This window comes from Pogoniulus pusillus, chromosome 5, assembly GCF_015220805.1.
Source record: "Pogoniulus pusillus isolate bPogPus1 chromosome 5, bPogPus1.pri, whole genome shotgun sequence".
NCBI classification, from domain to species: domain Eukaryota; kingdom Metazoa; phylum Chordata; class Aves; order Piciformes; family Lybiidae; genus Pogoniulus; species Pogoniulus pusillus.
Genome location: NC_087268.1, coordinates 7,640,943 through 7,664,779, shown reverse-complemented (window position 1 = coordinate 7,664,779; position 23,837 = coordinate 7,640,943). Strand labels below are relative to the sequence as shown.

Here is a 23,837-nt window from a genome sequence, read left to right as displayed (position 1 = left end):
ATCCAAAAAGCCACATCTGATTTTTTTTTAGCCAGCAAAACCTATCTACAAATGCAATGCTTATGCAGATCACCGGCAGACAGCATCAAAGCTGTACACATACAAGTAGCCCAAAGTCAACAAAAATCACTTTTATTGTTTTCAAAAGGGCTTGCCTCTGCCACATTTTGGAGTCATCTTAACCAACCTCAGCTATCAAATATTAAGCATCCTGCCTTAATTTGTTCTCTGATGGAGGCCCTCCCTGTTCAAGGGTCTATTAGTTCTGATCATGTGCACATCATCCTGAAGCTGGAAAAGTGCTTAGTTCAGTGCAGACTGAACACTACACATCAGATTGATGCAACACATCCTCCACTGCATGGTTCTGCATCCACGCTGTTTGAAGACCCTTCATGGACAGACTGAAACAAAGTCTGCCCTCAGACCCAGACTGTAAAGTCCACATAATGTTATGCTGCGGTGCGCCAGAATTCCAAGGACAGAGTATTTGTCATGTTTTATACTTATTTAGAACCGTGTAAGGTTTGGGTTGGAAGGAATTGTAAAGATGATCTAGTTTGAATCCCCACCCCCATCATGGGCTGGGACACCCTTCACTAGACCACATTGCTCAATGTCCTGCCCCACCTGTCCTTGAATATCTCCCTGGGTAACCTGTTCCAGTGTCTCACTGCCCTCAACTATCAAGAATTTCTTCCTAATATCAGTCTAAATCTCCCCTCTTCCAGTTTCAATTCATCTCCCATTGTCCTATCACTACAAGCCCTTGTAGAAAGTCCCTCTCCGGCTTCTCCAGGTACTGGAAGCCTCTCTGGCTTTTAGACCTTTACATCTCTCCCCTTTTTGAGATCTGGTAAGCAGGCCTCTTTCTGAAACAAAGAATTGCTGTTCTTTTCTCCTGGCTTTTGAAATCAAGCATCAGAGAAAACAGGTTTCACTTAAATAAATGATATGCATTCAAATTGCTCTTATTATAACCTACCTCTAACCACTATCAATAGCTAGACAGATACTACAGAATCACAGAACGGTAGAGGCTGGAAGGGACCTCTTAAAATCATCCAGTCCAACCTAGAGAAGGTGGCAGAGGAACACATTCAGGTATGCTTTGAATGACTCCAGAGAAGGAGACTCCATCAGCTACCTGGGCAGCCTGTTCCAGTGCTCCAGCACATTTAAATTAAAGAAACTCCTTCTCATGTTTAGAAGGAACTTCTTATGTTCAAGCTTGTGCCTGTTACCCTTTGTCCTGTCACTGGGCACCACTGGTCCCATCTTCCTTTCATTCAATTCTTCTTTTGCTAAGCTTTTGTCTGCATCATCCCCAAACCAAGTTGATAGTCTCCTTGAAACCCTTTTGCTGTCTTCATTCCAAGCTTCAACTAGCCAACCGTGCCTATTCACATGTTAAACAGAATCATCCTGTCCTACACATGAAACACGCTTACTTCTAATTCTGGTGTGGATCTCAAGATAGTTTATTACTGATCAACTGTTCATTTCTTTACTCAAGATTGTTCACAGGCTCTATGAAACAAAGCCAATCCAACTTCTCAGTAACCACACCTCATAAGCTGTGCCTACCTATGGAAAGTGCAACAGAGAAAATTGCTCTTCTGAATATTTAAGTACTAAAAAAAGCTAATATGAGGTGATACTTACCCATAATAAACACGTAAGCCAGGCTCAGCAAATTTGTGATAGCCATAATAGCTAAGCCAGCAATCAAAATAGAGCCATGTGAAGGAGGACAGGCTGTTAAAACAAGATAAAAGAAACTGAATCATCTGAGACAAAACCACAACTTTTCAGATACTAAAATACGCCAGATAAAACCAGATGTGATTAATTTCTCTTTCATAGCTATCTCAGAGCCACTTCTGCATGTTTCTAATTTATTTAATGCTGAAGGCATTTACTGATTCATCCTACTTAGCTGTAACATTCCAATACAGTTTAGCTATTCTACTGCCATTCACTAGACAACATTCTGGCATTAACTGTACTTTAAATTTAAACCTATATCCTCAATCCCAATTGTTTTGAGCTATAATTGCAATGGATTATGGAATACAATACTGTTAAAATGGGATAAAACAAGGAGCAGAGCAGAAAGAAGGAAAGGAGGAAGACAAAAAAGAGCAGGAGAAGGGGAGCAGGAGGGCAGAAATAAGGGGAGAAGGGTAGCAGTTCTGAGGCAAGTGCGCTCCAGATAACCAGAATGCTCCATGTCCATAGGCATATCACAGAGCAGGAACAGGCTTATTACAATCTAAGCAGTGTTTGGTTTAGGTGACTCTAGGGCTCTAATTGTTGCAAAATTAAAACAATGAGCTTCTGAGGGTTTTTTTAAAAGCTGACAGATGCTGGATAAAGTCATACAAACGAAACTGACAGATGTAATACTGCCTTTGGGCTATTCTTTCATCAGATAAAAGAGCATCAACAACAGAACTCCTCAAATACATTTACAGACATTTCCCAGACTCTTATGTACTGGAGCAGGTTTCACAGCATTTTAGTAGGTTTCAAAGTATTTTAGTATTACAAATAAACAAACACCAGTAAAAAGTAAAAAGACACTTTTAGAGAGGAGAAATTGCTTACCTGAGACACACAGTGCAAAACCAACCACAGCAATTACATAACCGAGAATGTGCAAACCTATCAGAGCAAACGTTGCTTGTGGTAGACTATCAAAAACTGGGAGAGACAAAAAGAGAAAGAAAAAGTTGTGCCTTTTAAAGTTTAACTCCAGAGACACAAAAGGTAGATCACATAACCACAGAATTGTTTGGGTTGGAAAAGACCTCTAAGATTGAGTTCAAGTGCCAGCCTAAAACCATCATGACCACTACATCATGTCCCAAAACTCCCTGTCCATACATTTCTTGATCACCTCCAGGGATAGTGACCCCACTACCTCCCTGGGAAGTTTGTTCCAATGCCTGATTACTGTTGAAGGAAAGATATTTTTCCTAATATCCAACCCAAACCTCCATGGCACAATTTCAGACCATTTCATTCTATCATCAGACACTAGGGAGAAGAGCTCAACGTAATACAGAATGGTAGGGACTGGAAGGGACCTCTTGAGATCGAGCAAAACCCTCTTGCCAAGGCAGGTTCACCTAGAGAAGGTCACACAGGAACACATCCATGTGGGTATGGAATGTCACCAGAGATGGAAACTCTACCAGCTCTCTGGGCAAGTTGTTTCAGGGCTCCATCACTCTTAAATTTAAGAAGTTGCTCCTCGTGTTTAGATGGAACTTCTTATGTTTCACATTTGTGCCCTTTGCCCCTTGTCCTGTCAGTGGGCACCACTGAAAACAGACTGGTCCCATGTGAAGTTAGCAAACAGATTCTCCTAAATTCCAAGCTCCCAAGAGGTCTTTCCCAACTACAAGAATTCTGTATGTCACTGCAAGTCATTCTCTCTCATACACACATACATAAACTCACCCAGAAAAAAAACCCAGAACAACAAAAACTCATACAAAAGTGTAAATAAACCACAAATAGAAAAAAAATGAAATCCATACACTCTGAGAGTTAGTTTCTCATGCTACTCCCAATACCCAGGAAGGAAAAGTAGGAATTTCAGCTGTCCCACTATAAACCTCACTTTTCAAGCAGGTAAGTTCTACCACTTCCCTTAAGCCACCTAGCCAAACAAACACAGCACAAATAAACCACCCATAATAAGCTGCGCTTGTTTCTGCTAGAACAAAAATACACAAACACACAAAAAAAGAGCCACTATAAAAGTCAGGAATCCAGGCTGACGTTGAGCATTTCCTCATAGAAATGAAAAGGGTATGCAGGTTCTCTCGTTTGACCCCAAACCAAACAAAACAGACCCCAAACCAGCAAAAATAACCTCCAAATCAACAACACAAAACACACTTTTCCAAACCCAAGATAACTGATTTGCAAAAGGCAGAGTGACCTCAGTTCTTCTATCATCTGTCTTTCTCTCTCTCTCTCTCATGTTCTTGAGGTAGTGAACAAACAAATACTCACCAATTCTAAAAATAAAGTACTGGAGTGGTACCATGCTCACAGCAGGGATTACAATGAGGCCAAGCCCAGCCTGATTCTGTGCAGTGAAGCCATCTGCAAACATTTGTATGGAAAGGAGTAAAATAAAAAGCTTTGCTTGGAATGAATAAAGCTCAAAGCAACAATACTGAATTAGTTGCATCTACAAGTTTCTAAGGGTCCAGAAAGAAAAAAAATCCCACTGAAATCATAGAAGTCACTCCCTAATATCCACCCAGCATAGCAGGATAAAGAACAGAAATAAATGTGGAGGACAGAGCTGAAGTGTGGGGGATAGAAATAAATTTGGAGTCTGCATCTCCTGGTGATCACCTCTGGGCTTCACAACCACAATGCTATTCCTGTTGTATTCTACAGTGACAGAGTTTTTTCATTTTAAAATTAATAGATGACAATTACTAGGTGGTACTAACTTCCATACCACTGCATGGAAGAGGTTTAATTGCTTCTATTATCCCCTTAAACTAGGAAGGCAATTTTAAGACGCTTACCTTGGACAAAAAGAACAGTGCCTATAACAGCAGCAACTGTGAAGATGAAACCTGCTACAGCAATGCTCACTCTCTTCTGAGGTGTAATTTCACATTTAAATGCTTAAGGACAAAAACAAAGAGACAGGAAATCAACCAGACATACAGATTCTCTCACTAAATTACAGAGATTTTAAAACTAGGAGTGTTGTCCTAAGAAAAGACACAAACTCCTAATCAATTAGAACTACCTGTATTACCAAGGTTTCACTGCTTTTATTGTTTTGTGTGGTCAAATACAGTTTAGTAGGGACAAACAAAACCTGGCATTGGTGTTCAAGTCACATTCTTAATTACACCTTCTAGATGATTCAGGTGATACCTTATCAAAGTAACTGCAGGATGTGGTACAGCTGAATTCAAGTAGAATCATAGAATCATAGAATCATAGAATCAACCAGGTTGGAAGAGACCTCCAAGATCATCGAGTCCAACCTATCACCCAGCCCTAGCCAGTCAACTAGACCATGGCACTAAGTGCCTCATCCAGTCTTTTCTTCAAGACCCCCAGGGACGGTGCCTCCACCACCTCCCTGGGCAGCCCATTCCAATGGGAAATCACTCTCTCTGTGAAGAACTTCTTCCTAATATCCAGCCTATACCTACCCTGGCACAACTTGAGACTGTGTCCCCTTGTTTTATTGCTGGTTACCTGGGAGAAGAGGCCAACCCCCACCTGGCTACAATGCCCCTTCAGGTAGTTGTAGACAGTAATAAGATCACCCCTGAGCCTCCTCTTCTCCAGGCTAAACAGGCCCAGTTCCCTCAACCTCTCCTCATAGGATTTGTGTTCCAGGCCCCTCACCAGCTTTGTTGCCCTTCTCTGGACATGCTCCAGCACCTCAACATCTTTCTTGAATTGAGGGGCCCAGAACTGGACACAGGACTCAAGGTGTGGCCTGACCAGTGCTGAGTACAGGGGCAGAATAACCTCCCTTGTCCTACTGGCCACACTGTTCCTGATGCAGGCCAGGATGCCATTGGCTCTCCTGGCCACCTGGGCACACTGCTGGCTCATCTTCAGCTTACTATCTATCAGTACCCCCAGGTCCCTTTCCTCCTGGCTGCTCTCCAGCCACTCAGTCCCCAGCCTGTAGCACTGCTTGGGGTTATTGTGGCCGAAGTGCAGAACCCTGCACTTGGCCTTGTTAAATCTCATCCCATTGGCCTCTGCCCACCCATCCAGCCTGTCCAGGTCCCTCTGCAGGGCTCTCCTACCTTCCAACAGATCAACACCTGCTCCTAGCTTGGTGTCATCTGCAAACTTACTGATGCTGGACTCAATCCCCTCGTCCAGATCATCAATAAAGATATTGAACAGGACTGGGCCCAGCACTGATCCTTGGGGAACACCACTTGTGACTGGCTGCCAACTGGATGTGGCACCATTCACCACCACTCTCTGAGCTCTGCCATCCAGCCAGTTCTTGATCCAGCACAGAGTGAATCTGTCCAAACCATGACAGTAGTTAATTCAGGTTGCAGTGAATTTATTACTTGGATGAGCGTCAGGCAGAGATTTACAAATTCCAGGTTTAATTCTCTTTCCCGTGTCACTGTGAGCTCAGACCTATCACCTCTGTCCCCAAGGCAACTAAGTGATGTTCCCATCTCATCAGAATGCTTTGAAGATGAGTAAATATGAGATGACCTCCATGCTCACAGAACCAGAGAATTTTTCCCATGGGAAAAGACCTCTGAGATCAAGTCCAACCATTCTCTAACTCTACCAAGTCAGATGCTAAAGCATGTCACTCAGCACCACATCTATGCATCTTAATTTACATTATAGAATCAACCAGGTTGGAAGAGACCTCCAAGATCATCCAGGCCAACCTAGCACCCAGCCCTAGCCACTCAACTAGACCATGGCACTAAGTGCCTCAGCCAGGCTTTGCTTGAACACCTCCAGAGACGGTGACTCCACCACCTCCCTGGGCAGCCCATTCCAATGCCAATCACTCTCTCTGGCAAGAACTTCCTCCTAACATCCAGCTTATACTTCCCCCAGCACAACTTGAGACTGTGTCCCCTTGTTCTGTTGCTGGTACCTCCAGAAAAGGGGATTCAACCACCTCCCTGGGCAGCCTGTTCCAGTGGCTGAGGACCCTTCTAGAGAAGAAGTTTCTTCTAACACCCAACCTAAAGCTCCCCTGGTGCAATCTGAAGCCACTTTCTCTCATCTTGTCACTTGTTACCAGAGAGCCCAACCTCCACCTGGCTTCAACTTCCTTTCAGTTACAACCTCCTTTACTTGTTAACACTCTAAAGAGCATCCAGTTACAGAGCTACCCAAGAGAGCAGTGGACTGGCATGAGGCTGATAGGAACAGGATTAATTTTCAGTAAAAGCTGTCATGTCCGAGCTGGCCAATTCCTGTGCTGGGTTTCAAAGCAACTGCACTTTAGAAGACTTTGGATAACAAGGAACAATACAAGTCTGCCTCTTTCTGACTTGCACACTGCTAAAACTAAACCACAAAAAGGCAGCTCCTGCTCCAAGGCTGAAAAACCAATATATACCAACAATCTTGGCACGTGTTGAAATTGGTAATCACAGAGAACAACTACTGTAAGCAACTTCAAAAAGAAAAATGAGGAGCACCATCACAGTCATGCTCCCAAATGGTTTTATTGATTTTGAAGAGTAGTCATAGTAAAAACTTCCTGCATACCTGTACAAAAAAAAAAAAAATCACATTTTTTCCCTATTATAAATATGCTAAATATGGAAAGTAACATACAAAAAGCAAAACAAAATCAAAACCCAGTAATGGATAAGCTATGCTGAAATACTAAAAGCCCATCTTGAAAGCAAGAAAAAAACCCAACCTAAATATGCCAAAAGAACCAGAGTCAAATGCAGCAAAATAGACCCCAAATCACCAAAATCAGACCTCCAAAGCAGCTAAACAACCAGCAAAAATAAGCCCCGACCCAAACAAGACAGACCTCTAAACAAGCAAAGCTATATCAAGACAAGCAAAAGTAAGTCCCAAACCAGCAGAATAAGCCTCCAAACCTACAAAATGTACCCCAAACCAGACCTCAACCCAAAGAGATTCCAACCCAAAGAAATTAAGTTCCAAAGCAGCAAAGGGAAGCCCCCTAAACGAACGACTCAAAACACACTCCTCCAAAACATAAAAACAAGAGACTGTTTTCCTAAGTGTTCCATAGAAAAATCAAGCCCAATTAGACAAGCTATTAAAGGGCCTACCCACAGCACTGTTGGATTCACAGGTTAACTAAACCAGTGCAAATTAGAAGAAAAAAAACAAACAATAAACCCCCCAAAATGTCTCTCTAGGTCTCATGGGCTTCACTCTAAGCGAAATCCATTTATTATTCTTTTCCAAAAATCTACAAGGCTAAAAAGGCTGAAAAAAAATCAACAAATTACACCAGAGAGAGCAATCAAGTCTGGCACATAAATCACACTGCACAGAATCACAAAGTTTTTGAGGTTGGAAAAGACCTGTGAGATCATTGAGTCCAATCATCGACCCAACACCACCATGGCCATTAAACCATGTCCCAAAGTGTCATACCCGCATGTTTCTTCAACACCTCCAGAAATGGTGACTCCACCACCTCCCTGGGCAGCCTCTTGCAATGCCTGAACCATTCTTGCAAGGAGTTTTTCCTAATATCCAATCTAAACTTCCCTCATGGCACACTGAAGCCCCAAAACACAGATCTTTTAGGTGAAGTCATGTTTTCAAAGGTCCCCAAATCTGCAAATGCTGTGGCAGACAAGTGTTTTTGTAGCTTGATGCCATGTTTTGTGTCCTGGAAGACTGTAAGGCTTCCTGGAAATGAAATGGCAGAGCAAGCAGGGGAGAAGAGTGTAGCTTGGTGCCCTCTTTCTGATCAAGGCTTGTAAGTAACAGTACTCATGAGGAAGTAGCCTGAGAACTGTGTATGAGTTAACTCTCTTCTGGTGCTAGCTGATCCATAACCAAATTCCAGGCGACCTGACAAAGCAGACATACAGCACTCTGTGTACTCATAGAAACACAGAATGGTTTGGGGGGTGGAGGATCATTTCGTTCCAATCTCCCTGCCACAGGAAGGGACACTTCCCAGTAGACCAGACTGCTCAAGGCGTTATCCAGCCATGGAGGGGGCATCCACAACTTCCCTGGGCAACCTGTTCCAGTGTCTCATAACCCCTGCTGTCAAGAATTTCTTTCTAATATCCAGTCTAAATCTCCCCTCTTCCAGCTCAAAGCCATTGCATCACTACAAGCCCTTGTAAAAACTCCCTCCCCAGCCTTTCTGTGGGTCCTCTTCAGGTACTGGAAGGCTGCTGTAAGGTCTCCCCAGAGTCTTCTCTTCTCCAGGCTGCACAGCCCCAGGTGGATCCATTTTACCACGTCTGTTTTAAACGTAACCACCAGCTTTCATCTTACACAGATGCCTTTACACACACACACAAGTGATTTTTAAAGACAAATCAGTAATTAAAAATAATTAAGAGTCAATACTTACCAACAACACTTAACTGAGCCGAACACAAAACAATGACTAAGAACAGCAACACTATGATGATAGCCCTTTCCACTAGAAGAAACCATGACCCTAGAGAATAAACACAGAAAAAATGGCAGGAGGAAAACAAAAACTGAGGTTATCAGCTTTACATTTACTGTTACTTTTATGCTGTGCTCTAGGTTGCTCAGTGCTGTATGTAATAGTTAGCATGAAGAGTTAGCATTAGGAGTCATGAAAGGCTAAGAAAGCTGCGACTTTCATCTTTAGATTCTTCACTCTGATCTTGTATATGAAAATCCATTTGTCCATATTTCTAGTTAACCTAATGCTTTCCAAACTGGAGATTTTAATCTCCACTGGAACAGCATGTATTTATGCTGTTTTCTGGCACTACAAGCTCTGCTAGCTTGTGGAGTCACAGACAGCACAGTAGATCAGAAAAAAAATGTCTGTTTAGGCTAAGTATTGGACTTGATGTGGCCCTGGACAGCATGATCTAGCTGGAGGTGTCCCTGATCACTGGAGAGGGGTTGGATGGGAAGACCTTTTAGAGTCCCTTCCAACTCCATGCAATCTGTGAATCTGCAAGAAGGGAAGATATGATTAAGTCAAATTTGATGCTTTTCCAGTAGGGGTTGGAAGGGACTGGTGTACATCACTCAGTCCAACTGCTCTGCCAAAGCAGGATCATATAGGGCAGTCCACACATGAACAACACATCCAGATTACTTTTGAAACTCTCCAGAGAAGGAGACTCCAAAATCTCTTTAGGCAGCCTGTTCCAAGGGTCTGCCACCCACACAGTAAAGAAGTTTTTCCTCATGTTGATGTAGAACTTCCCCTGTTCCAGTTCATTCTGTTCTATTCTACCTCCAAACATAGTAATTCCTGGAGAAATCTAGCTTTGTGACAAGGAATACAGGAGCTAACCTCAGTGAGAAGAAAACATTGGTATATTAATTTTACAAATCAAACGTTTTCCTTTAGTTCTTCCCACCATCAAGCATTTAGTCTTCTTTCCTCTGCATCTTGGATGCCTTAGGCTGTTCAGTCATTTGTGCTGCAAAACCATGAAAACCCACCTCCCAGTATAGAATTCAGCAATAGAATTCTCCACTGAACTAGAAAATGCAGTTGGTTCTTGCATCTCTGCTCTTAACTTCATTTAGACTCACTTAGTGGAATCCAAAGCCCACATTTCTTACATTAGCTTTGCCACTATTCCTCTGCCTGCACTCCTGCTTTCAAAGAAATGTTTAATCTTTGTTTTGTTGCATATTCCTTGTTTCCATATTTAAAAGCTCTATCTGCAGCTCCAGAAATATGGAATTAAGCAGCAAAACCCCACAACTTTCAATGTCAAGTAGACATCTTGAAGCCAGTTGTAAACTCCCAACGTCCCTTCTTCCCCCTGCCCCCTCCTCCCACAAAGGCTTAGAGAAGATACTATAGTTATAACAGAAATAGTAAAGGCAGAGAAATGGACAAACATCTGGCAACCTCCTTATCACCAAAAAAACCCTGAAATACAACAAAACCTAAATGAATGAACTATTAAAGAAAGGCTATTTGCTTCATTTTCATTTTAGTAAAGGCAGCTACCACTGAATAGCAGCTTCAGTGATCAGGAGGTAATATGCTGCACAATATTTTTCTATCCCTTTTCACTTATTCCTGTCATGATTCTGCTTTGCCTTACTCCCTTATCTCTTCCCTGACCTTCTGCTGGTGTATTGTGTCTGTGAGGTACCAGAAACAGAAAGAAAGAGAAGGAGAATGGGAAGGAGGCTGCTGGTAGCCCCTCTGGGCTTCTCCAAAAGGATGGGGAACAATTCAAGGGGGTCCCTGTGTATGTTGTACATATGCCCAAATATATTTTGTACATATTCATTGCATTTTATACCTCTAGACTTGACCTTGCTTTTGTAAATAAAGCTTCATTTTGCATCCAAACCTTCTAAGCTAGTCTGATGATTTATTCTGGGGGTAATTTCAACCCACCACAATCTACTACCCACTCCCTAGGTGAATGCAGGAATTCTGGAAAGTGAGACAAAGAACAGTTGGCTCTTCTAAGACTATCTGTAAAAGTGGAACATGTTAGTAGTGACAGGATGAAAGCACTGCTCAGAAGACAACAGAATGAAGGCCGAGGAAGGATTTCAAAGTTCAGCCCTTTTCAAACTTCACTTGCTCTCTAGAACACTGAGGAACAAGCAACACAAAAAAATAAGCAGAGGAATTTAAAGAGAAAACATGTGACTTGTTTTACCTTCAGCTAAACCCTCAGACATAAGACTAAGTTGTGTATTTTCTAGCATATACTCTCAAGCTTTAACATGTGACCTCACAACTATGAATTCTTCACTAACCACAGATCTCCTTTGATGGTGGGACACTTTCCTCGTCGCAACTGACAACTAGAAAATGAAATTAGAAAAAGGGCATCAGTTTAATGCTTTGTAGTCTTTGGAAGGTTTTCAAAACTCTAAACACAAAGCAAAAAGAAAACAACAAAACTTTGCATTATGGAACTGAATTGTCCATCCTCAAGCCTTGTTTCCTCTTCTAGGGTTTACAACTGAATGGTAACACAGGCCACAAAGGCTGAGTAAGGGAGACACTGTGAGATGCACGGAAACTGCCTATACCTCTTCTCGTGGTTTTGCAGTGTTCCAAAGAACAATGCAAAGAACCAAGTCATTTTGTGGCATGCACCCTCCTTCAGGGGTTGTGCCCTTCTCATTTAGTTTCCGGATCACCTTTGGTTTGCAGTTAACTCAGTAAGCAGATCAGGCTGTGAATTACACAGATACCTGCAGCAAGACACAAACAAGGTCTGGCTGAGTTTCATAAATATAGTAACAACAAATGCATAAAGCAAAATAGCTAAATTCAATCACAGCCCACAACTGCATTATCACAAAAAAACAAACCAAAACCTAATTTAATGAACTCTTGAGGGAAGGCTTGTTGCTTTGTTTGCATTTTTGAAAAGGCAGCTACCAATGAACTGCAGCTTCAGTGGTCTGTAGATAAGGCAAATCTCAGTGATGCTGTTCTATGCAAGTGATAACTATTAACGAATTAAATATCTGGAAGCACCTTTATTTCCTCTCTAGCATTAGCAGGTGACACTATCAGGTATTCACCAAATACCACAAAAAGGAAGCACAAAGCCTGGTGTCTCCTAGGACATCAGCATGGAAGATGGAACCACAAGTGGTCCAGTTTTACAGTCTGAAAGCACTGACTCTATGGTAATGCTTGAACACTGCCGGCATACACAACATGCAAAGAGCAGCTACAGGTGAACATATTTCTCAGGTAACACCTTTCACTTTAGTTCTTTACAGCAATAAACACCTGGAAAAAAAAAGAGTAGGAGAGGGAGAGGAGGGCGAGGAGGGCGAGAGGGAGGCGAGGGCGAGAGGGAGGCGAGGGCGAGAGGGAGGCGAGGGCGAGAGGGAGGCGAGGGCGAGAGGGAGGCGAGGGCGAGAGGGAGGCGAGGGCGAGAGGGAGGCGAGGGCGAGAGGGAGGCGAGGGCGAGAGGGAGGCGAGGGCGAGAGGGAGGCGAGGGCGAGAGGGAGGCGAGGGCGAGAGGGAGGCGAGGGCGAGAGGGAGGCGAGGGCGAGAGGGAGGCGAGGGCGAGAGGGAGGCGAGGGCGAGAGGGAGGCGAGGGCGAGAGGGAGGCGAGGGCGAGAGGGAGGCGAGGGCGAGAGGGAGGCGAGGGCGAGAGGGAGGCGAGGGCGAGAGGGAGGCGAGGGCGAGAGGGAGGCGAGGGCGAGAGGGAGGCGAGGGCGAGAGGGAGGCGAGGGCGAGAGGGAGGCGAGGGCGAGAGGGAGGCAGATAGCTTTCTTGTCATTCTCCTGTGAAGATAACTGATCAGAAAAGAGTGTGCCTAAAGATGAGGGCAGCAGTCCAGCAATCTTTCCTACTCTGCTACCCACTCCCTAGGTGAATGCAGGAATTCTGGAAAGTGAGACAAAGAACAGTTGGCTCTTCTAAGACTATCTGTAAAAGTGGAACATGTTAGTAGTGACAGGATGAAAGCATTGCTCAGAAGACGACAGAGTGAAGACCGAGGAAGGATTTCAAAGTCCAGCCCGTTTCAAACTTCACTTGCTCTCTAGAACACTGAGGAACAAGCAACACAAAAAAATAAGCAGAGGAATTTAAAGAGAAAACATGTGACTTGTTTTACCTTCAGCTAAACCCTCAGACATAAAACTAAGTTTTGTATTTTCTAGCATATACTCTCAAGCTTTAACATGTGACCTCACAACTATGAATTCTTCACTAACCACAGATCTCCTTTGATGGTGGGACACTTTCCTCGTCGCAACTGACAACTAGAAAATGAAATTAGAAAAAGGGCATCAGTTTACTGCTTTGTAGTCTTTGGAAGGTTTTCAAAACTCTAAACACAAAGCAAAAAGAAAACAACAAAACTTTGCATCATGGAACTGAATTGTCCATCCTCAAGCCTTGTTTCCTCTTCTAGGGTTTACAACTGAATGGTAACACAGGCCACAAAGGCTGAGTAAGGGAGACACTATGAGATGCATGGAAACTGCCTAAACTGGTTTTGCAGTGTTCCAAAGAACAATGCAAAGAACCAAGTCATTTTGTGGCACCCACCCTCCTTCAGGGGCTGTGCCCTTCTCATTTAGTTTCAGGATCACCTTTGGTTTGCAGTTAACTCAGTAAGCAGATCAGGCTGTGAATTACAGAGATACCTGCAGCAGGACACAAGTAAGGTCTGGCTGAGCTTCAAAAATATAGTAACAACAAATGCATAAAGCAAAATAGCTAAATAGCAACCAGTCCACAAGAATTCTACAGTGCATAGGTAAGACTCCATGTGCTACACGTGTTTGGTGATTCTGAGAAGCTTTCCAGGAGCAAAAAGTAAGTCTCCTGTGCAGAACAAATAAAAAAATACACAGATATCTTCAGTGAAACTTATTTCTGCAGAATCCTAGGCAGCCTGCACTTGTATAGATCTCATTTTCAATACGAGATCACCATCTTCAATAGCTGAGGCACTAGCACACAGGGATTATCTGGACAAGACCAGGGAAAATGGCTCACTAAATGAGAAACTAATTCATAGAAAGGTTTGGAGGTTTGGGTTGGAGTGGACTTTAAAGATCGCTTAATTCCAACCCCCCATAGGCAGGGACACCTTCAATTAGACCAGGCTGCTCAAGGCCTCCTCTAATCTGACCATGAACACCTCTGAGAAGGGGGAATCGACAACCTCACTGGCCAACCTGTTCCTGTTTCACCATTCTCACTGTAAATAATTTCTTCCTAATATCCAGTCTAAATCTGCCCTCTTGGTCACTGTTATTTTAAGTACAGTCTTTGTAAGACTTTTAATGCTAGACAACCATAGCAAATTACCATCTAGTAGTGGCATTTATCAACCTCAGTGGAAAACTGCACACCTTCAGATCAAGTTTTAGAGCTCTTAGAGACAATTTCCATCAGTTCTATTCACAGAACGATTTGGGTTGGAACAGACTCTGAAGATCATCTAGTTCCAACCTGCCCGGCACTGGCAGGATCACTTTCCACTAGACCAGGCTGCTTAAAACCTCATTGAACCTGGCCACTTCCCTATAAATTAATCCAAAATAAACCTCATACTAGCATGAGAGTCAGAAGGCCTGGGTGCTACACTTCTTGTATTTGTCATTTAAATCCATGAATATGAATGCATCACATTTACCATTTTGATCTTTCCCACAACACTGTGCTTGTTTTATCTTCCAGCAGGTCCTAAAACAACGGCAGGCAACTCACCTGAATGGTTTCTAAGTTCCACTTTTACTTGTCCTTCTCTGCTTGACTCTGTTACTTGACAAGTGTAATTTCCAGCTTCTGCTTCTGCACTGTTAAGCACGAGGGAGGCAATGCCCTTAGGTAAATCCGCCTGCGAGACCAAGTTCGCAGATGGAGCTGATGGATCTCTGAAAACCTCTTGGCTTGCTCCATCGAAACTAAAAATTACTTGTCCTTGTCTTCTCCACATAACAAACATGGCCTTTTCATTTTTCTCCAAGAGGTTAGTTACATAGCAAGGTAAAACAACAGTTTTGTTACAGTCAGTTATTTCCACATCTGTCGCAGTAAGGATCAACTGGGCAGAACCTAGAGAGAAAAATCAAAATGGACACAATTCAGAATTCTCTCTTCATGTGCAAGGTAAGAAAGAAGAAGAATTACAACAAGTGACTTAGGAAAAAGTAAGAAAAACAAAACCCAAACTCTTCTACCAAACAGTAAAACCAGAACCATGCTTTAAGGGAGAAACAATAGAAGGAAAAAAAGGCATTATCAAAATGTTATCAGTCCCTCTGCACAGATAGCTGCAAGGTCCTACACCTAGGTCAGGGTGATCCTCAGTATCAATCCGGGCTCAATGATCATGAGATGATTTGAGTTCTCTATCCTTGGGGAAACAAGGAGAGAACTGTCACTTAGAACTTCAGGAGGACAAAGTTTGGCCTGTTCAGGAGACTAAGTCCCTTGGCAGGCCATCCTGAAGGATACAGGAGTCCAGGAAGGCTGGACATAGTTCAAAAGGGAAGTCTAAAGGCACAGAAGCAGGCAGTCCCTTACAGGAGTCCAGGGAGGCTGGATATATTTCAAGAGGGAAGTCTTAAAAGCACCAAAGCAGGCTGTCCCTGTGTGCCAAAAAATGAGTTGGCAGGGAAGATGTCCAGCTTGGTTCTTCAGCTGGACCTCAAGAACAAAAGCAGTCTATGGCCTTTGAAAGAGGGGACAGACCTCTCACTCTCAGGAGGTCTATAAAGATATAGTGAAGAAATGCAAGGATAAGATTAGGAGAGCCAAAGCACAGATACAGCTCAAACTAGCTACAGCCATTAAAGATAACAAGAAATGTTTCTTTTATTTTTCTTATTGAGAAAAATGACTCATTTAGTTGTAGATAATCTGCTGGCCAAACACAGGGACTCTTTGAGAAGACCATGTGAGAGTTACTGATTCACATATCCGGCTTTGGTGTCTGGTCTTTGGATAAGATTGGACATCACAGAATGATTTTGGTTGGAAAGGATCTTAAAGGATCATCCAGTTCCAACCCTCCTGCCATGAGCAGGGACACCTTCCACTAGACCAGGCTGCTCAACCTGGCCATGAACAGCTCCAGGAGGGGGGCATCATCACAAGAGATGATAAAGCAAGTGTTTTGTTCTGATGTATGAAACCTTAAGTAACACTGGAGATGAAATGATACAGGCTTTTTTAAAAGTGAGTCTGCAATTAGACATGGCTAATTAACGGTTTTTCAGGAGCATTCTGAGTTCAGTTTGTTTTGCAGCCACTCAGAGGAATTGCAGACCCCATTTCAGTACCTAAAAGGGACTTACAGGAAGGCTGGGGAGGGACGGTTTTGAAGAGCTTGTTATGATAGGATGAGAGGCAATGGATTGGAACTGGAGCAGGGTAGATTTAGGTTGGATGTTAGGAGGAAGTTTTTCATAATGAGAGTGGTGAAATATTGAAGCAGGTTACCCAGACAGGTGGTGGAGGGCCCATCCCTGGAAACATTCAGGATAAGATGTGATGTGGCCCTGAGCAGCCTGACCTGTTTGGACATACCCCCACTGGCTGCAGGGGGTTTGGATGAGATGACCTTTAAGGGTCCCTTCTAACATGATGCAGTCTATGAATCCATTAACAACAAAAAGAGGACTAGGGAAATTCTCCATCCTTTATTGGATGCGGAGAAAAGGATGAGGAGAAGTCTAAAGTGTTTAATGTCTGCTTTGTCTCAGTCTTTAGTACTGGATCCAGCAGTTCCCTGGACACTAATGAACTAGGAGTCAAGGAGGGAATCAGAATGAGGTCATCACAACAAATGAGGAAGTAGTCAGTGATTTGCTATGCCACATGGACTCACACATGGTTAGTGGGATGGTTAGTTTGACAAAGAGGAGGCTGAGGGGAGACCTCATTGCTGTCTACAGCTGCCTGAAAGGACACTGTGGAGAGGCTGCTGCTGGTCTCTTTTCACAGGTAAATAGTGACAGAACAAGAGGGAATGGCCTCAAGCTGCGACTGGTTATGTTTAGACTGGACATTAGGAAACAGTTTTTCACAGTAAGAGTGGTCAGGGATTGGAATGGACTGCCCAAGGAGGTGGTTGAGTCACCAACCCTGGATGTGTTTAAAGGTCATTTCGATGTGGTGCTTGGGGATACAGTTTTGGGTGAACCTTGTAGAGTCAAATCATTGGTTGGACTTGGTGATCCCAAATGTCTTTTCCAAACTGAATGTTTCTGTGATTCTGTAATTTTGAGATCAAAAGCAGCCCTGCAGAAAAGCACTTGGGGGTGCTGGTGGGTAAGAAGCTGGACATGAGCCAGCAATGAGCTCCTGCAGCCCAGATCCTGGCTGCATCAAAAGAAGCATGGCCAGCAGGTCAAGAGTGGTGATTCTGCCTCTCTGCTCTGGTAAGATGTCACCTGGAGTACTGTGTCCAGCTATGGGACCCCTGACACAAAAAAGACATTAACCTTCTGGGAAATTTGGGGCTGTTCTGCCTGGAGAAGAGTAGGCTCCAGGGATATCTTAGAGCTGCTTTTCAATATCTGAACAGGACGTACAGGAAGGCTGGGGAGGGACTGTTTACAAGAGCTTGTAGTGACAGGATGAGGAGCAATAGCTTTAAACCAGAGCAGGGCAGATTTAGGTTGGATATTATGAGGGAATTTTTCACAATGAGCATGATGAAATACTGGAAGTGGTTGCCCAGGGATGTGGTTGATGCCTCATCCCTGGAAATATTCAGTCACATGAGATGTGGCTCTGGGCAGCCTGATCTAGTGGGAAGTATCTCTACCCATGACAAGGGTTTGGACAAGATGACCTTTGGGGGTTCCTTCTAACCCAATGCAACCACATCTGTTTCATGTACAGACACCTTAACCTGTCATACCTTTTTTTTTAAGTATTAAAATTTGGGTCTGCCACTTACTTGGCTACTTCCCCTAAAATGCCATATGCAGGAATAGTGCACGAAGGGCTGGTTTCTTGTCTCACTGATGCTCCCATTTTGCTGCTGATATCATAGCTATCTAAAATCAGTTCATTAAGGACAGGAGGGGTAAATTCCACTTTTACACTTTCCAGAGAAGACAGGCAGGGCAGCTCAGTCAATAAAATTTTACTGTTTGTTCCTTCTCATCTCTGAAGGTGGAGCCAAATGCCCACAGGTTTAGCTATTTCCTTGTAAATTCTCTCTCTTTCTGACACAGGAGCTACACATACCCTGTATTAGGTAAGATTCTTAGTGTATGAGTGTATACACAGGAGAGTTGAAAATGGCAGTTTTTGTACCAATAAATGACCTGTATTATAGTTCACTGTGATTAATGCTATGATAGCATTCAGTGCAGCAAACCACCTCCGCTTGTAGGGTTTACCGTTTCTCTCCCATATTCCACCCCAGATCCAGAACAGCAGCACTGACTAACAACTGTTTCAAGAAAGACCAAAATCCTATGCCCAGATTTTACCAGAAATTCACAGATTTGTAGAAAGGTTTGGGTTGGAAGGGACCTTAAAGATCTTCTAGTTCCAACCCCTGTGCCATGGGACACACTCCTCTAGACCATGCTCAAGGCCTCATCCAACCTAGCCCTGAACACCTCCAGGGAGGAAGATTCCACAATCTCCCTGAGCAACCTGTTCCAGTGTCTCACCACCCACACTGTAAAGAATTTCTTCCCAATATTCAGTCTAAATCTACCCTCCTCAAGCTCAAATCCATTCTTATTTCTTCATCAGTTCTTGAGAATATCAAATTTAACTGACACCAGCAGCCAGAAGAGAAGTTAAACTAGTTTGACTTCAAACTATGAAGGCTTTGAATCTTTTATTTGCTGTGGTTTCCTTTATTTGTGAGATACCCTAATAGTTTAATAGCTGTTAGAACAGTCATTGCTCCCAGAAGTGGCACTAATCATTGAAAGCATTTAACTATAGCAACACTATAAACACTCAACCTGGAGCAGCTCCAGCATTTTCAGAGGACCTACTGGTATTTACATGTATCAACTAGCTCAGAAGTGTGATATGAATTTGATGATGAAACTCAATTAGGGGAAAAGGAAGAGGAGAAAAAAAAAGAAGGAAAAAAAAAAATCCCAAACAACAAAGATAGAAGTTGTGTCACTACTTGCAGAAGCTCCTTTTTTTTCAAAGCAAGTCTTTACAGTTTAAAAGCACTGATCTTTTGAGACAGTGCTTTAATATTCTCACACAAATCACAGATTACTGCTGAGAATGAAAACCAGCAAACTTATAGTAGCTATTTTATAATTAATTTATTATTATTTTATTAAAATATACTATGGGTTGTGTTTGACAGCACTTTGCAATGAAGAACTATTCTCTGCTTTAATATTCTCTCACTACTGGTGAGCAGTACAGGTCACTGTACTACTACTGAGTATCAAAAATAATAAATAAACAATAACTTCATGGTTATTTTATAACCAACTATGCATTGTGTTTGACAGCACTTTACAATGAACTAGTCTCTAATTTACTCATTGTGTTGAATTCTGTACACTGGACCTCAGAAAACACAAGTAACAACAGGAAACTGCACCAAAACATCAGACTGCACCCTAGTAAAAAAATTAAAGGCACACAATTAAAAGCTTCCATGGCTCTACAGAAAAAATAGTTTCCTTGCACACACATGCAAAGGTGAGAATGGCAAGTGATACAAAAGGAGATGTGCCAGGGAAGGTATAGGCTGGATGTTAGGAGGAAGTTCTTCCCAGAGAGAGTGATTGGCATTGGAATGGGCTGCCTAGGGAGGTGGTGGAGTCACCATCCCTGGAGGTGTTCAAGCAAAGCCTGGCTGAGGCACTTAGTGCCATGGTCTAGTTGACTGGATAGGGCTGGGTAACAGATTGGACTGCATGGTCTTAGGGGGGGTCTCTTCCAACCTGCTTGATCCTATGACTCTTCACTCAATAAATGTCACATCTCTCTGATTCTAACACTATCTCACTAGAAAAGGTTTCTGAATGTGAATTTGTTGGGTTTTGCTTTTTGTTTTGGTTTGGGTTTTTCCAGAACTAGCACATTTACATTTCATAAGATTAATTTACTCGCTTCTGGCTCTGACTCATTGAGAAAAGTCGATTTTTAGCGACTATACCTCAAAATACTTAGCAAAGAAAATTAAAATCCCATCAGTCTTGAAGGAATGAAATCAAATCGATCCAAATTTTCCAATATTAGCGGTGAAGGGCAGGGAGTCGTAAATTCCTGACAGCACCGGCTTGCTGTGATGCAGTCTATGAGAGCAGGCGTGTTTTGCCTGAAGGCTACCAAGAAGTGCTCATGTGAACTGCTCCACCAGCAGAGCGCCGGGGAAACAAGCAGCAGGCTGCAGACAGCTGCCAACAGAGCCACACAGGCAAATTATCTGTGGGTTTTGTGCTTTGCAAACCTCACTGCTTTAGGAGAAGAAAATGAGTGGCTGCTATCTCACTAAAGGGAAACTGACTGCTTCCTACAGTTAGTATTTCCAGTATCACAGACTGCACGGAGTTGGAAGGGATCCTCAAAGCTCTCCTGTCCAACACCCCTGCAGTGCACAGGGACACCTTCCACCAGAACAGGCTGCCCACCGGCAAATCAAGTTCACATTTCCTGAACACCACCAGGAGCTACCTGGGCAGCCTGCTCCAATGCTGGATCACTCTTTCAGGACAGAATTGTTTCCCAACATCCAACCTAAATCTCCTATCCAAACTGTTTTTTAAGATCAAGAAAAGCCATCAACACTAGAAACTGTACAGCAGGCAACCAGCTTGATCATGATTCTTGCTTCAAGAAAGCACCTGAAGCTATGCTGCCCTGACGCTGGCAACAAGACGAGGGGCTCTGCACTGGTCACAGCATCCTCCTCTCCCCCGCAACTTCTGCAACAAACAACCCACCTCCAAATGCAGGGAGGATGGATGGGGAAGGCAGCAATGCAGAGGAGTGGATGAGGAAGGCGGTGAGGTGTAGGAGAGGATGAAGAAGACTGGAGAAGACTCCAAGACCACCTTAGAGCAACCCTCCCGTTCCTAAACGGGGCTATAGAAAAGCTGGGGAAGGACAAGTCCTTGCAATGCTAGGACGAGGAGGAATGGCTTTGGGCTAAAACAGGAGAGATTTAGACTCGATATTACGGAGAAATTCTTTCCAGTGATGGTGTAAGATGTTGCCCAGGGAGGCTATAGTGATCCCCACCCTGAGGTGTCCAAGGCCAGGTTGGACAAGACCTAGAGCAAGCCGGTCTAGTGGAAGGTGTCCCTGCCCACGGCAGGGGATGTTGAACTAGATGATCTTTAAGGTCTCTTCCAACCCAAACCATTCTATTAAGCTACGAAGAACGAAACGGAGGGAACGATGAGGAAGGCGACCAAGCGGAGGGGACGGCGAGGAAGGCGGCGAAGCGGAGTGCTGGAACCGTACACCCTCCCCAGTCAGAGGATGGCGAGAGATCGCTACGCAGTCTGCAGTCTCCCAAACGCTTGTTGCCAGCGCTGCCGTTCGGCGGCCGCCCCTGACACACAGAAGCTCGGTGCCGAGCCGACGCCAGCCCCAAGCCGAGCGCAGGGAGCAACAGCGGCCCCAGCCGCTCCGCGCTCCAACCTCTGCCGCCACGGCGACACCAGCACCCTCTTCCCGGGTGGCTAACGACTACAGGCACCACGAGAAGCAGCTTTGCCCGCCGCCCATCACACCCACAGCGGCCGACCGCGGCTGCTTCCGTGACCGGCAGGGCGCCTGCAGCCGAGTCCGTTGGTACTAGGGGTGCAAGATGTCTCGGACCCGGTTACCGCGGGGAGCGTAACTACACGGCAGGAGAGGGTGGGGGTGAGGGGGGCAGGGGGTGGGCTGAAAAGGTGGGGAGAAAGCACTCACCTGTGCCCGCAGCGCTGAGCAGCACGCCCACGGCCAGCACCCACATAGCGGAGCGGCGGCGGCTAGAGCGCAGAGCGCGGCCTCAACAGCTCCTCGGTGAAACGGGCAGGGGGCGGGCGCACGGGGGAGGAGGCGGCAGCCTCTGCCGCTGATTGGCTACGGCCGCCGGTGGTGGGGAAGCGGTGGGGCACGGTTGGGGGCTGTCGGTTAACGGCTGCTGGGCGCTTCCCATCGCGTCCGTCGGTGCGGTGGCATGGGGTCGGTGCAGCGCATGGGGGGCAGGCGCGGCGCCGTGGACTGAGAGCTGCGCCGCTTCTTGGCCCCTTGCTGGCGAAATAAACACGCGGAAAGAGCTTCAGTGCGTGGGGCCAGGGACGAGCCTGGAGCCACGGTCCGGGAGCTTCCCTGCTTTCTGTCCTATCTAAAGCAGCCCGCGGGAACAGCTTCAATAAAGCTTCGTCGTTACTTTCTGTTTCTAAAGCAGTTGTCAGGCCTGAACTCGGGCGCACCGCGTTTGGTTTCGCGCTGCGCGCACGGAGGCAGGTCGCGCCCGCAGTAAAATGGCTGCCTGCCGTGGCTGCGGGCGCGGCCGGGAGGCTGCCGATAGAGAGGCGCCGGCAGGCCGCCCCCGAAGCCACTCGCACCACCGCTTCACTGATTTTGAAGGCGGCCAGCCCGTTTGTTTGTGGGTGGGGTTTGCTGTTTTTGGTGGTGGTTTGGTTTTCGGCGGGGCGGGCTTTCCTTGCCATTTCTCCTCTTCGCCCTCCCCCGTGAGCGGGGCTGGCGTGGGGCCGTGCCCTGCGGCGGAGTGGGTGCTTTCGGTTTCTGCCTCTCCTTAGTCACCCGCGATTCCACTCGTAGTGCAGGAGGAGGGGGACGAGAGCGGACGGGAAGGGTATATCCTTCCTGGTGGTGGAAAACCCCATCGCAACCCGGCTTCTGGCCCCTTCTTCCCCTGGCAGAAATGAAAAGCCGTGCCGTGTCGCTGCCCTCCCTGGCTCTGGCACTCTCTCGAAGCCCTCTTGCCAAACTTTTGGCCTAGCCATATGTTACAGGATTGATAACACCACATAAAAGTGAAATACGAAGTGTTTAAATATAGCACAAAGCACAGGAATCTGTAAGCAATCTGTTATTGCCTTCCACTTAAACCCAAATGTAAACACTCTCCACCTCCTTTCCACGTCTGCAGCAATAACAACCCCAAGCAATGCTACAGGCTGGGGACAGAGTGGCTGGAAAGCAGCCAGGAATAAAGGGACCTGGGGGGTACTGGTATGGAGTAGGCTGAACATGAGCCAGCAGTGTGCCCAGGTGGCCAAGAGAGCCAATGGCATCCTGGCCTGCATCAGGAGTGGAGTGGTCAGCAGGAGCAGGGAGGTCATTCTGCCCCTGTACTCTGCACTGGTTAGACCACACCTTGAGTACTGTGTTCAGTTCTGGGCCCCCCAGTTTAGGAAGGACATTGAGATGCTTGAGCGTGTCCAGAGAAGGGCAACGAGGCTGGTGAGAGGCCTCGAGCACAGCCCTACGAGGAGAGGCTGAGGGAGCTGGGGTTGTTTAGCCTGGAGAAGAGGAGGCTCAGGGGTGACCTTATTGCTGTCTACAACTACCTGAAGGGTGGTTGTGGCCAGGAGGAGGTTGCTCTCTTCTCTCAGGTGGCCAGCTCCAGAACAAGAGGACACAGCCTCAGGCTGTGCCAGGGGAGATTTAGGCTGGAGGTGAGGAGAAAGTTCTTCACTGAGAGAGTCATTGGGCACTGGAATGG

At 45.2% G+C, this 23,837-nt stretch overlaps 1 protein-coding gene across 7 annotated transcripts in view; it reads right to left on the bottom strand.

Annotated features, from left to right (window-relative positions):
* Positions 1-22,680, bottom strand: part of CD47 (CD47 molecule) — a 33,795-nt gene extending 11,115 nt beyond the window's left edge. For 3 of the 7 annotated variants that reach the window (XR_010302303.1, XR_010302304.1, XM_064143134.1), the window contains exons 1-9: positions 22,070-22,680; positions 14,906-15,253; positions 13,399-13,446; positions 11,467-11,514; positions 9,092-9,181; positions 4,560-4,661; positions 4,030-4,122; positions 2,611-2,706; positions 1,666-1,758 (exon numbers count right to left, since the gene is read on the bottom strand). Coding sequence is in view for 5 of the 7 variants with exons in the window: in XM_064143134.1 (XP_063999204.1) it covers positions 1,666-1,758; positions 2,611-2,706; positions 4,030-4,122; positions 4,560-4,661; positions 9,092-9,181; positions 11,467-11,514; positions 13,399-13,446; positions 14,906-15,253; positions 22,070-22,115 (964 nt within the window). In the remaining 2 variants the exon portion in view is untranslated. The remainder of the gene's footprint in view (positions 1-1,665; positions 1,759-2,610; positions 2,707-4,029; positions 4,123-4,559; positions 4,662-9,091; positions 9,182-11,466; positions 11,515-13,398; positions 13,447-14,905; positions 15,254-22,069) is intronic. The other 4 variants (XM_064143133.1, XM_064143132.1, XM_064143135.1 and 1 more) reach the window with 2 other exon arrangements.
* Positions 22,681-23,837: the final 1,157 nt, after the last annotated feature.